Raw genomic sequence first — 14,111 nt, 5'->3', positions numbered from 1 at the left:
TGAAATGAGTTGCAGTGGGAATTGCTCTGCTGATGTGCTTTAATGCCTCCATGATTCTGGTGATCAGGGGATCAGCGTGACACTGCTGCTGTAAAATAATGAAAAAGAGAATAATTGCACCTCTGACGGTGTTTGTTTAGGAACACTGAACTGCATTGCCTCAGAAAGTTTAGTGGAAGGCAAGAAAAATTTAAATGTTCTCGTAACTACGGAGTTTCTAATCTGCAAAACTGCAGTCAGAAGTTTGTGTTATTAACCAGCTTTGTAAGGTTAGCGTGCAATGCTGTGTATCGTAGTGGGATCGTGTCTGGACAACCTCATCTGACGTGAGGGGAGCCCTCCAAATCCGAGTCAAATTACATTTTACGTTTCACAAAATTTCAGTTAAGGACACAAAGCTGGCACCGTTTTTAGGAGGGGGGACTTGAAGCTTTTCCCAAAAGCTTTGGCAGAATTGCTAGGCTGCACTGTTCTCTCCCAACTCATCTGTCTAGCTTTAGGAAAGAGACTTTTTGTTAAAAAAATCTTCTGTGTCAGTTTTTCTTTAGTAAGACCTGGACCCTTTTGAACAGGAAGAAACCCTGTAGCTGTTGTGTTTGGAGATGGGGATGTCAATGGCCCCAGTAGTTATTTTTTCATACTGAACACAACTGTTACTGATATTTTAAAAGTTTGGATGTTTTTTCCTGCACTGTTAGGACCAGGTTGTTTACTAGTTCCTTCACTTAAAGTAGCTGTGTAGAATTCTCTGCTTTATTCATACGTTTCTATGTTTTTACTGCTTTTATGCCTAGCAGCTTTAGATTGCTGCTTGGCTGGTTTCCTGCTAAACTTACTGTTTCTGAATTCATCCAAGCTGGCCTTCTCCTTCGTGCAGAGAAAGTTAAGCTGACTTGGCAAAACCGAAGAATTGTTAGCATTTCCGAAGAATATTCATTTAGATTTTAGGCCCCTACATTTCCTTCTGCCTGTAATTGTCTGATTTTGTACAAACAGGTGCATTTCTTTTTTGTTTTGGTTACTCAGGGACTCCAGGAATGTTAATGTATTTACTAAATTTTTGTCTTCTTGATAATCTAGAAATTCTGTGTGGCTAAAGTTGGGCTCTCAAATAAGTGTCCTTAGAGGCACTTTGTGTGGGGTGGGTTAGTTAGGCCTAACTAACCTGATTTAAGCAAATCCTCTTGCTGATTTTTTTTTTTTTCATCATGGGAACATTTGCCATCTCATTGGACTGGAGGTGAGGAGTACAAGCAAGCCAGGCTTTAAAAATAGAGACACTCATTAGTTGCATTTCTTGGCTGTTTGGTCAGGCCGTCAGTAACTGCTTGGGAAGAAAGGGTGTGAAGGCTGCTCCCCTTTCTTACTTTCCTTCCTCAGAAAGTAGGTGTCAGTTATAGAAAAATGTATTGAGTGCCTGCTTAAAAAAATTTGGTACATCACCGATCTGCCTTTTTAGTAGTATAATGGGCTTTTCCTTCTCCTGGAAAAAACACGATGAAGAAGAGTGTTGCTCTCTCTCTGTGCAGCTGGTAAGGCTGAAGTAAAAACGTAGAAGGCATTTTGCCCAAAGCCAGCATGACATCTCTCTGCAGCCCTCAGGAGCTGAAGGTGATGGCTGAAATTCATAGAATCATAGAATAGTTTGGGTTGGAAGGGACCTCCAAAGCCCACCCAGTCCAACCCCCCAGCCAGGAGCAGGGACATCTCCAACCAGATCAGGTTGCTCAGAGCCCCGGCCAACCTGGCCTGGAATGTTTCCAGGGATGGGGCATCCGCCACCTCTCTGGGCAACCTGGGCCAGGGTTCCACCACCCTCAGTGTAAAAAATTTTCCTAATATATAATCTATATTTTGAAACCATCACCTCTGTGTTTGTTCCACCGGACGCATCTGCCTTCAGCATAAATCCCGCTGCGTCCTGATGGCATGACAGCTACCCTGGGAGATTAAGAAAAAAAAAATTTGTTGATACTTTTTCCTTTTTATCTGACCGTGTTTTGCTCATCAAATGGAGCAGCTCAAGCGATTACTGTCTCAGGTGTTGGTAGTGATTGAGGCTGAACTGTTTCATTTCTGTTGGAGAACAGAGGAGCATAATAAATTCAGGGAAAGTGTCTCAGCTAGGGGGTACTTAATAAACCGCGTTTGGACTGGTAGAAGTACAGATGGGAGATTAGTGTCGTCATGTCTGTGATTGTAGCAATCACTGAAAGGGCATTGCTTTGAAAATAGGAAAAAAAAAAGAACACCATGTTGAAACTCTGGGCTTTGCCTCAGAAATTAAAAACCTTCTGATTCTTGGAGCTGGGAAGCAGCTGCTGGAAACCTAGCACTGCTGCCACTTGGTCGGATTTAGTTTGTCATGATCATCTTCAAAGATCCTAATACTGTTGGGAGGCAAGATTCCTGAAAAGGAAAGAAAGGGAAATACAACACTTTATCAGTTTGGTTGCTGAATGGTTTTGATGGAATCCATGGATCTTTTACTATCTTCATGCTGTTTTCATTTTTTACTGTTGGGTCTTTCACACAACAGAAGTAAAATAGCATTTTTAGAAGAATATAACACACCATTATTCCCCTTTTCCCCCAACAACAGAGAGGTCAGATATATTTGGGTTTTAGGTATTTTAGGTTTCTCGCATCCATTGAGAGAGGTGCTTCAATGTTGATGTTCAGATATGCTTTAAAAATTAAAAGTCTTTTAAAAGGACAGCATCTGCTACTGCAAGTTGAAATGCTAATAAACAGTCTTATTTCTCACTCTGAGATCTCTCAAGCCTTCCAATTTGATATGCACTGGCTTTATTTGATAAGAGCACTAACAGTAGTCTTTACAGTAACGTTCTTTTTTCTTTTTCATAGGATGCGAGATACTGCAAGAAAAATAGAAGAAAAGTATTTTTCCAATCTTGCAACGCATGTTGAATTTCTCCCAGTTGAATGGAGATCAAAACTTACCCTCGATGGAGGTATGTTGCTTGCTTACTGGTTCTTTTGCTGTTCCAGTAGCTGCAGTCTGCAAAATTGTCCCCAGAAGTTTAACGTGATCTCTGCAGATGCCTTGTTTGGATTTTATCGTTCTCCTGCATGTAACTCAAGTCTCTTTTTTTTTTTTTTGATTTTCAGACACTGTGGACTCCATTACTCCAGATAAAGTACGAGGTTTAAGGGATATGCTGAACAGCAGTGCGATGGATATCATGTATTACACAAGTCCTCTTTATAGAGATGAAGTAAGTGTGCTTTTATGAAACAAACTGGATTTAGGAATGTAAGCAGAGTTTCCTTCTGAGACACTCAGCATAAAGAACACTAAAACTTTGCAAGTATGTAATGTATATCCATAGTAATCAAAGTACAGGGTTTTAAGAGCGAGAGGAGTAGAAAAACAGCAAAAAGTACTATCAGTGTAATTTATTGAGAACAAGAAGTGGCTTAATCAGAGGGGAAAAGCCTTGAAGAAGTGATGAAGTAGCCTGTAAAACACGTACATCACCCCAATAGCACGCTTTCTGTGTCACTCTTACTGGAAAACCCCCGTGGGGATGTTTCAGGATTAGTTTCTTTACGAATTACAGGTTTTTTCAGTATTGACTGCATTATGTGTGGACTAATAGTAGTCTTTTTGCAGCCTTGGTGTTCTGTGCATAGTTCAGCTGGGGCTTTAAAAGCTTACCTGGGGATTTGATGCTACCTTTCATTAAAATGAGATAGGTATAGGTCCTTTAGACTTAGACTAACAGTATAATTTTAAAACCTAAACTACCTAATAATAGTTCTTTTCCTGATGGCAGCAATCGTAGTGAGATCACTGTGAGCCTTTTAACTTCCAACACCAGCAACAGGTGTGCCGAAAGCTGTTCCTCTCTTGTTGCTCAGCGATGCAGGGTTCATTGTTCAGAGCTCCTGGGTTCTCTGCTGTGTATCGAGTTTCTCTCTCTGTTGTGGAACTGAGGCCAGCATGAACTTTTGGGGCAAGTGATGAAAACTTCTCTGGCAGCTCTAAAATAGATTTTTAAACTGCATTAGAGGATTGGCGTGTCTGTGGGCATCTTGTGGGAAATGGATTAGCAAGCGAAGTTCAGGTATGCTGGCCAACAATGCATGAAAAATTTAATTCATGGCTCAGTAGATCTGTAGTTTTGCAGGTGTATCAGCATCTCTCAGGTATGAGAATTGACAAATGAGCATTCTGTAGCTATGCTTAGATCTGATTACAAATTAATAAGTTGTTTTTTTCACTGAATCAAGTGAATTTTCTTGAAATGTTTGCAACAGTACAGACAAGTTGATTGTACCTTACCATGTTCAGACTGCATCGGTAAATTTTTTAACTTTCTCAAAGCAAAGTTGTACAATTTGAATTACAAGTATTTGTCCAAAAAAGAAAGTGCTGTTACAAATGAAATGTTAAAACCTTGAAGAACCGGTTTCTGAAATGCATTTTCGGTGTTGCAGTCGAAATGTTTGGGGTGAAGGTTTTCTTGTTGTTCATTCAGCTACAGAGTTTGTGTTCTGCCAGTGAGCTGTCAGGGCTGTGACTTCTTATCTGATCCTCCTCATTTGGTTAGGAGTTGTGTTAAGCTTATAGTCATTAAATGATTTTTGTATATTTTTTTCACCTTTTATTTTGCCTTTACCTACTGAAAGGAGACTTGATTTAGTGGGTTGTGGTTTTTTTGTTACCATTTCTTACCCCGTTTTATTTTCTGTGACCTATCTGCAGAGTTTAAACACAGCAGTACTGAGTTGAGGACTCTTCTGGAAAACAGTTGGGATTTTTCCCATGTTCACTGTGGAGCCTTTTTGTGGCACTTTGCTCTGAGTGCTCGTTCCAGCTCAGAAATGAGCCTTGTCTTCAAGTGTTCACATGGTCACACGTTGCTCAGAATTAATATTCCTGCTCGCCATTTCATCACGCCAACACAATTCTTTGTATACTGTGGATGCTCCTAATGCTTTCCATCCAGAAATTCTGAAAGTATCTCAAAAGGAGCTAATTAACTTTGCTGTGCCCCTGTGAAATAAATGGAGCAATGCAGTGAGTTCAGCCTAGAGAAGAGTAAACCCACTCTTTACCTGACATCACTCAACGATACTTTGATAGGAATTTTCTTTCTACTTCCGAGGATCTTCCCCACATCCAGAAGTAACATGACTGCTCCTTTAAAGCTTTTGGCCACTCTTTAAACAACTCGTTAAGGTGTTTGCGAGTGGGTAGCTGCTGTCTTCTTTCAGGGAGAAGAAGCTTTGTCATATCAGCTTTCACATGAGATAGCAGAGAGGTGTTTCAGATGCAGCTGGATTGCTCTGCTAAGCATTACGGGAGCGTGGTGGATAACCCCCTCTCTGATTTCAAGTATTGTTTCTTCTGCAACGTGGTAGAAGAATACCCAAAAGGTGCCTCTGACTTCTGACGTGTATTGTGATACCAGACAGGTATTAATAATTCAGTACGGCCCTATGAACATCTCGGTCTGGTCTCTGAGTTCAGTGTGGAGGATGTCTGCAAGCCAACAGATTCAGCTGTGGGGTTTGTGTGTGGCTGCAAGAGAATTGTCCTCATCCATACAGTGGTCCACGATGAGTAAAACAGAATCCCTCTTTAAACATCACACAGATAATAAGGAAAAGCAATAAACTGATATTTTGGTGCACACATGCCTATCTCTAAATGAACAATCATTTCACATTTTAGTGCTGACCTTGCTAGTGCCACCTGTGGTAACGTAATCTTGGGCTTTAGTGTCTTCAGTGGGTGACTTCGTTTCACATCTGTGTCACTGTAGCTTCATGTTTCTTTAATAATAAATGGCTGTAACAGAGATTAAAAAGACTAGTTGGTACATAGTAAATTTAGTGTGGTCTCATTGTATTGTTAAGTGCTTATTTGACTGATCTTGCCTGTACTTACTTGCAGGCTAATTGTAATTCTGTAAATTACTGATACATGTCTTGGCAGAAAATGCCTTTAGTACAGGATGAATATTATTTACATCTGTCATCCCAAGATCTCTAAAGATTTGGCGCAAATATTGCAGCAGCCTCAGAAGATTAGTAGGAGATGTTTATGGATTACTTTCGCCACAGCTGAAGAGCAAGGAAATGCGGTGGGAATTAAACGTTTCTCACTAGCTGAGGAGAGGAAACAGAGAAGCCGGGGTCCGTGACGCGGTGGCTGTGAGCTTGGTGTTGGAGGTGCACTGAAGGCTTTAGGAGGAATTCGGTGTAATGCAGCCAGCCTGGCATTGCCACCATGGGCGGGCTGCGCCTTCTCCTTGAAACGGCGTGAAGGTTTGCTGTTGTATGTGTATTAAAAAGGGGGATTGATGACTATACTCTTAAAATTCAGGATGAGTATTAACTTTTACTGGAGCTTTCATCCCTCTTTGATAAGAGGGTTTGCAATGGAAATGTCCTTCTCTTATGCACTCCTTTCAGCAATAAAAGGCACGTGCTTTTATGTGTGTTTGAAAACGTGAGGGATGTGAAGCAGGGAATTTTTAACTGAGACTGTCTCAACACTGGTTTTGCTTATTCTGTTGAACCTAATAGTCAAGGACCTGCTTGGCTTAATTCATTTGATTGTCCTTTAATGTATTTTCAGCTTCATAAAGTGATAAGTTATTGAATCTACCTGAACCCAAACTTAGTCTTAAACACAGTGACTAGATTAGAAATGAATTAGACTCAGCTTTTCAACAGAAAGAGAGGTATTGAGAGGGAGACTCAGGTCTGGGCAGATCCACAGATCCTTATTCTGTAACGTCTCTAAGACACACAGCGTTCTAGTCTCTTCACACAGCTAAGACTCGTTCTGGCCTCTCGTCTGTTGTTGTGACACTCTCCTGGCATCCATCAGCGATGCCGTCAGGCAGCGTGACAACTGTTGTGTTCTGGAGGGTCGGCAGTCTCACCATCTCAGCGTTGTGTGCTGGCACCTTCTCCTGGTTCACATGAAGCAAACACTCCTTGTCTTTGCTTTTGTGGTCCTTCACAATCCATCCTTGAGCTGCAGATCTTTCATTGGCTTTTAAGGACCTCCTTCTACCTCCGGTTGGCTCACACACCTTCTTATTGCCTGCTTGTTGAATTTCAAACGAGTTTGCACTTTCTCCTGAAGTCCTCTTGGCATTTGGAGGGAGCTGCTTGCAAAACTCGCTGTTCCTTAGATCTCCTTAAAATTCCTTTCCCACGAAGCCTACAAAAACAGTCACGCTATTCAAGCTGGAGAGGGTGCAGAGGTCAGATTTCCTGCACTCCTACCGTTTTTTTTTTTCCTCTTGGCCTTCAAGCTGTTTATGTGAAAAGATTGTCCAGTGGGTGAGGGTCCTATGGAGACCGAGAGAGAAAAGCCCTCTGAAAGTTACAGCAAAGGGACGGTCAGAGCTGAGAGCAGTCTTAGGAGAGGACAATCAACATAGCCCAAAGAGGAGAGCAAGATCAGAGAGGTTGGGACTGGAGTGCTGTATCCAAATTTCAGCAGCAAGCAGGTCATCGAGGATTTGAGCAGGAGCAGTGCAAGCTTTGCGTTCCTTCTATGCTCAGGGTGCCAGCCCACGGGTTTTGTGCTCCTTGTTTTCGGAAAAAAAAAAACTCATTTCTTGGATATTGAGGGGAAAATGTCATTTTCTACCATGGTACTTTTGATGTGCACTGAAAAGCCCTTTTGACCTCAGCGATCTGCCCACTAGAACGGGCAGGGGATGAAGTTCTTCTTCCTGCTTGGATCTCCTTGGTGTGGGACCAGGAGGTGTTTGTCCACCATACACACCGAGACTTCCTTCTGCTTTGTAAGAAACAGGCATGCTTATTTACACTGGTAAAATGGACTTCAGCTGAGACAGCAGCTCTGGATGCTGCTTGCTTCTCATGATCCAGCCGTTCAGGCTTACCCAACACCCAAGAGGTTATTAGAGACAGGATCCTTCTGCTCTTATTACCAGCCGTGCCACAGCTCCTTCTGCCTGAGATGATAGTGGCATGTCCCATCTGACTCAGACTCCCATCTTGTCTTTATAAAAGATATGCCCTTGGCACCAGAATTCCTGAATGGGTGGAATGGGCTGGTATTTCTTGACTTCTTGGAAGTCATGTGCCAAGCAGCGAGACCTTATAACGGTCTTCTAGTACCTCATGGTGGGGCTACAGGAAAGATGGGGAGAGACTCTTCAGCAGGGCCTGGTGTGGCAGGACAAGGGGTAATGGTCTCAAAATAGAGGGAGGTAGATTTAGATTGGATATTAGGAAGCAATTTTTTACAATGAGGGTGTTGGAACGCTGGCCCAGGTTGCCCAGAGAGGTGGTGGATGCCCCATCCCTGGAAACATTCCAGGCCAGGTTGGCCGGGGCTCTGAGCAACCTGATCTGGTTGGAGATGTCCCTGCTCCTTGCAGGGGGGTTGGACTGGGTGGCCTTTGAAGGTCCCTCCCAACCCAAACCATTCTATGATTCCATGATTCTATAACTGGAAAGCAGAGAGGATTTTTGGCCTGATTGGGCCCAGCAGCCTATTCCTCGGTCAGCATTCTGGTTTTGGGCTTCCCCTTGAATTCCATGACTGTCACGCTGGCTCTCCGTGAATGTGCAGAAAGACCATTCCTTCCTCTGCCTTTGATTTGGTTTGTGAAGGGGGTAGAGCGTTTAACCTCGGTTTGTCAGAATGTAAACGGATGACTTCTGAGCAACTTGGTCCCGCGGCCTTGGATTTCCTGCATGGACGATTTATCGGCAAAACTTCAGCTGATAAGGAGAGCTCCGGGCAAGCAGTAATCAATCTCCTTTTCGTATAGCAAAAATGAAACACGTTCCCAGAAGAGCTTCACAGGGGAACAGCACTGTATCGCATCTGCTCGGTTGTCCAGTGGCTTTTTTTCTCCGTTCACCCCATTTTGCTGAGATCTTTCACTGCTGGAAATCAAGGCTCTCCCTCGCCCTTTGGGACCAGACGAGAACGTGTAGGAAACGCAGCCATTTCTTGGATGCCGCTCTATCAAACTGTATCAAAGTCTCGAGCGTGCTTCTGCTGGTGTTGAGCAGGTCTGAAAATTTAATAGTGTATAAGTAACATTTAATAGTACGTAGGGGCTCTGTCCCCAGCCTGAGAATTTTGGGGTGCTTCATGTGCCTGATTGTGACTTGCCATAAAATCAGGCTTGGAAATTTGATTGCATTAAAGGCTCGGGCATTGCTAAGTCGTGCTTTATTTGTATTTCATTTTCTCTGGGTGTCTCTGAGTATTTGCAGCCATCTACAAGGCTTGTAGCATTTTAATCCTGTGCTAAACTTTTGCACTGGAACAACTGGTCTGCAAAAGGTGCTTAGGAGGTTTTTCCCTAAAAATCAGAATAGGGAGAAAGGGCTTTTCTGAGGAAGAAAATAGGAACACTGGAGGATTTTCTGTACCTTTCTGCAAATATTTCACTGCCAATATTGCAGTGTCCCCAGGCTGATGCTAAGCTAACGCTGCGGTGGAGAGGTCAGCAGGGAGGAAGGGTTTTGATATGGCTATTTTTTGAAGAAATAGAAAGTGTTCCCTTTGTTACGGTGGTTTGATCTGCTCAGTGACAGGCACATAAGCACGCTGTGTTTTGCTGGTCCTCCTGGAAGAGCTGAGGGTAACGGAGCAGAGCGGAGCCGCCGGCAGATTAGCAGTCAGAGCAGCAAGCGGGGTTTGTGGGAGCAGCTGCACAGGAAAAATAAAAAATTCCTCAGTCAACTGTTGCCACATTTGTTCTTTTGTGAGATACTTAAGCTGCTTTAGTCTGTGGGAGAAGCCTTAGGAGACGGTAATAGGGGTTGGGCAGCGGCTCAAGGAAAGTCTAACCTTTTTGTGGGGAAGGCCCTGCTCGGGGGGCTGACAAAGAAAAACAGTGCTAGAAGGATTTTTACTTATTTATTTAGATGTATTTTATTTATTTATTTAGATTTTTATTTATTTATTTGGATTTATTTATTTATTTGGTTTTATTTTATTTATTTATTTGGTTTAGATATAAGGAAGAAATTTTTTACACTGAGGGTGGTGGAACCCTAGCCCAGGTTACCCAGAGAGGCGGCGGATGCCCCATCCCTGGAAACATTCCAGGCCAGGTTGGACGGGGCTCTGAGCAACCTGATCTGGTTGGAGATGTCCCTGCTCCTGGCAGGGGGGTTGGACTGGATGGGCTTTGATGGTCCCTTCCAACCCAAACCATCCTGTGATTCTAAGGGCTGGGGAGACGGCTCTTAGTGAATTTTCAGTCCCACCGGTCCCCAAAATAAGGTGGGAACTGGTGGGGAGGAGGCAAGAGGGGAGATGGAAAGAGAGAGAGGTCTGGTCATGTTGCATTCCACTATTCCACTTTTTTTTTTTTTCTGGATGATTCCTGCTTTATTGTTTTCAGGCAGAAAGAGCAGTTGACCGGCAAGCAATGAGGCTTGGAGTTTGCAGAAGCACCGGGGAAACCAGTGGGGAGAGGGCTTATTTAACTGGGAAGTCATTGGATGTAGGTGCAGTGAGAGCAGGAAAAGCTGTCAGCAAGCTCTGGGTGAGCAAAAAGACAAAGTGTGGATAAAAAAAAAAAAAAATCAGCTCTTAAAAAGTTTATTTTAATTACAGTGATGCTGTTTAGGAGAGCAAGTTTGATAAGGAGTTATGTTTTTCGTGTTTAATTCCAATGAAAATGTCACTGATTTTAACAGCTATAAAGACAATGGGTGTTTATGGAAGGTATTTTTCTATGGAGTGTGAGGACAAATATCAGGCTGTAACTACAGAAGACATTTGGAAACACTTACTGTGACACTTGCTGGACTAAAGCCCTTTTCAAACCAAACTTTTCTTCTACAGCTTAGAATATTATGTGCATTTTAAGACCAAGAAAGCCAATCAGGATTAAGTACTATCTTAACTTCATATACTGCTTAACCAAATAATTTTTTATCTGGAACTTAAAATCAAGCTGCTTTTTCTTTTCCTTTCTTTTTTTTTTCTAACTATATACCAGAAGGTTCAGTTTCTAATCTGAGTGCTGATACAGAACTTCTGGCAAGATGCAAACATCGACAAGTGATCGGGTGCCGGGCTTCTGGTTTTGTCACAGCGGCAAACCAGACCGCTCACAGTGCCTGAGAATCTGGAGCTTTTACTACAGCAGATCTTCTACTCTACAATTAAGTTAGGTGACCAGTGATTTTGAGTTTAGGAGCAATCTCCATCAGATGATCTAGTTGAATTAAATGCTTGGGCTCTGGTCTGCAAGCTTCCAAATATGCAGCTATTTGGAAATCCATGCACGGTTTCTTAGTTGCTGTCCGTGTTGTTGCCTAACTTCTCAGTAACAGCATGATTATAAGGAGCAGGACACTGAAAAACAGGGTTGGACTCAGTGTCCAACCAGGACTTTCGACAAGGATTCTGTCTTATCCCCCCAGATTGCAAGAGAGCAAGAGCTTTGTACTGAAATGCCGTGATGCCAGAAGATTACTTACTTGTTCTGTGTCTATGGGACGTGGGGAAAACGGACGTAGTATCATTCTTCCCAGAAGATATCTGCTTTTCCAGGGAAATAGGCTGTGCAGGAATAGGATGTAGGAGAGTAGGGTACAGGGCTGTTGAGCAAGCTGGGCAGGACATTGGGAGTGATGGCTTTTATGCAATAAGAAACCAAGGGATGTAGCTGAGTTGTTGTGCATCTCACTTCTCCCACCAGAGAAAAAAAATTGAGAACACGGAGATATATTAATACAGCTTGTTTAGGGTTTTTTAAAATGAGATGGCATTACTTATCTCCCTGCTGTACTGACAGAGACATGGGAAGCTGTGATGAGTCCAGCACTAGCCTGATTGGCATTTTTTACACTGCCAGCTCTGAAAGCTGAAGCCAGCGCTCCATCCGCTGCGTGGCTGGGCGTCCCGGGCTCCCGGCTGAAGTCCCGGCTGGCAGGATGATGTATGTTGGCTCCCTTGGCAGGTACAACAGCAGTCAGTCACGCAAAAAATGCTGGATATCAGCCTTCCCTCATTTCACTGAGCTGCTGGCAGGAATCCCAAGACGCTTTGATTTCAACAGATCACTGCTATTTCGTTCTGGTTTTTAATCAAAACCTTTTTAAATGGAGAAAACGCCAGCCAGCCAAAGCTAGTCCTGATTTCTATTTTCAGCTCCAGCTCCTGCTAAAACCTCTGCCCGTTTGTTCGTGTGTGAAAGTAGTGCCCAAAGCCTGTGTAGAGCCAAACGCAAGAATAGGCAGCGTCACAGTCAAAAAGACTCAAAAGTGGGACCGATGATACTTGTTTCTGCGAGCTCTTGCAAGGCTTTGTTGATCATTTCGCAACGCTTTAGGCGCAGGGTTTGTTGTGTGGATCCTCTCTCGTAAAATGTGTATCAAGCACTGACAATCCTAGTGCCATTCATATTTATATTCAGTAATGATTCAGGCTCTTGAAAAATCATGTTCAAATTGCGTGTTGTGTAGCCTTAATTTCCTGTTGCTGACAAGGGAAGGATTTGCAGTTTTTGTTTGTCCTCCTCTATGCCATAGCCTGGAAGCATTGCTCCATTACCATTTTGAGTTTCACAGGCAAAGCTGCCTTCTTTTTGTATTGTCTAGTTCCTAAATTTTGTGGCTTTCAACGTTTTTGCTCTAAAAAATACTTTCTGTGAATCTTAACATTTTTATGCGTATGTACCCCGCTGTAGGGTCTGAAGCAGATAAGCCTCTCGGAGATTCAATTGACATAGGACCAATATATATTTATTGCAGTAGTTCTATGGGATTAGCCTCTGATGTCTGAGAACTGTGTTGCATTCCTGGTTTTCCCCCAAAAAACCTCCTAGAAACCCATAAAACTGCTTTTCTTAGCATCACTTGTATCAAATGTTCAAATTCAGGCTCTGTCTCGTTTGTGCTTTTTCTCCTCTTGTATCTTCCTTTTGCCTGAGATGAGGCTTTTTATTCTTTAGTGGCATCATTTCATTCTGATTTCTTTGGGAAAAGGTGTGGGGTGGTAGGAGGGGAAGTAGGACAGAAAGCTGCATCTCCTTGTAGCCAGGCAGCAGGCAGAATAATGAAAGACTTGATGAGTTCGAGTGTGCTTTACAGAGATCCAAAAGCAATTTGAGGATGTTTTCCCAGAACCCATTTAGGCTGTCACTGTGATATCTGAGCATATCCATTTTAGTGAATTTTTTTTCTTCCCAGCCCCCTGCAATGAGATAGGAATGCTGCTGCCTCCCTTTGATAAATGGAGAAGAGAGAATATGATTTGTCCAGGGCTGTGTGCCAAGCTTGTGGCAGAGATGTGAGTTTGATTCGAGATCACGTGTGGCTCAGGCTCCTTCCAGCCTCCTTAGGTTAAGACAGGAGCTGAACCTCTGACACAGGAGAAACATTCAGCGCTGTGAAAAGGTAGAGAAACATGCAATAAGGGAAACCCAGCGGTGTCAATAGTCGCTGTTGTGCTAATGGACTGCTGGTGAAAACCAAGCAGTATCGCTCACCTCAGAGGATGCTGTTGAGTACTTTAAGCACAGCTATCATTTGTTTCAGGGTTTATTTCAATTTAATGCCTTGGGCTGCATGGTTTAGCAGTTCTGGGGTCAGCACATGTCCTCTGTGGTGGTTGCTGCTGGGTCTTGAGGGGGAGAGATGAACTACTGGAGTCAGTGACAGTCAACCAAACTGTTGCTGCTGACCATAAGATTTTGCTCATCTTCCCAGCTAAGTGAACAGACTGTCGTGCTCATCCTAGATGCGTGCTTGAGAAGCTGGTCAGTGTAGTACGTGAACGTGAACAGGAGTCATAAGATGTTGATGTTAAACTTTTCTTCCCTTACCCTCTTGAAACAGCTGGTGAAAGGGCTGCAGCAGGAGCTGAACCGGCTATACACACTCTTCTGCTCCCGGAATCCAGAGTTTGAGGAGAAAGGAGGGAAAGTCTCGATCGTGTCCCACTCGCTGGGCTGCGTCATCACCTACGACATCATGACTGGCTGGAACCCGGTCAGGCTTTACGAACAGTTGCTGCAGAAGGAGGAGGAGGAGCTCGAAGACCGTTGGATGAGCTATGAGGAGCAACATTTACTTGAAGAACTTTATATAACTAAACAACGGTAATGCAT

The 14,111-nt window shown here is 43.3% G+C and overlaps 1 protein-coding gene across 3 annotated transcripts in view; it reads left to right on the top strand.

The window, feature by feature from the left end:
• DDHD1 (DDHD domain containing 1) overlaps nt 1–14,111 on the top strand; it is a 61,794-nt gene that overhangs the window by 35,851 nt on the left and 11,832 nt on the right. For all 3 annotated transcript variants that reach the window (XM_086748550.1, XM_086748549.1, XM_086748547.1), the window contains 3 exons: nt 2,869–2,975; nt 3,133–3,239; nt 13,840–14,102. In XM_086748550.1, the coding sequence (XP_086604676.1) occupies nt 2,869–2,975; nt 3,133–3,239; nt 13,840–14,102 (477 nt within the window). The remainder of the gene's footprint in view (nt 1–2,868; nt 2,976–3,132; nt 3,240–13,839; nt 14,103–14,111) is intronic.

This window comes from Chlamydotis macqueenii, chromosome 5, assembly GCF_036417535.1.
Source record: "Chlamydotis macqueenii isolate bChlMac1 chromosome 5, bChlMac1.mat, whole genome shotgun sequence".
Lineage (NCBI taxonomy): Eukaryota > Metazoa > Chordata > Aves > Otidiformes > Otididae > Chlamydotis > Chlamydotis macqueenii.
Note: the sequence above shows the minus strand (reverse complement) of the source record. Positions and strands in the feature narration are given on the sequence as shown.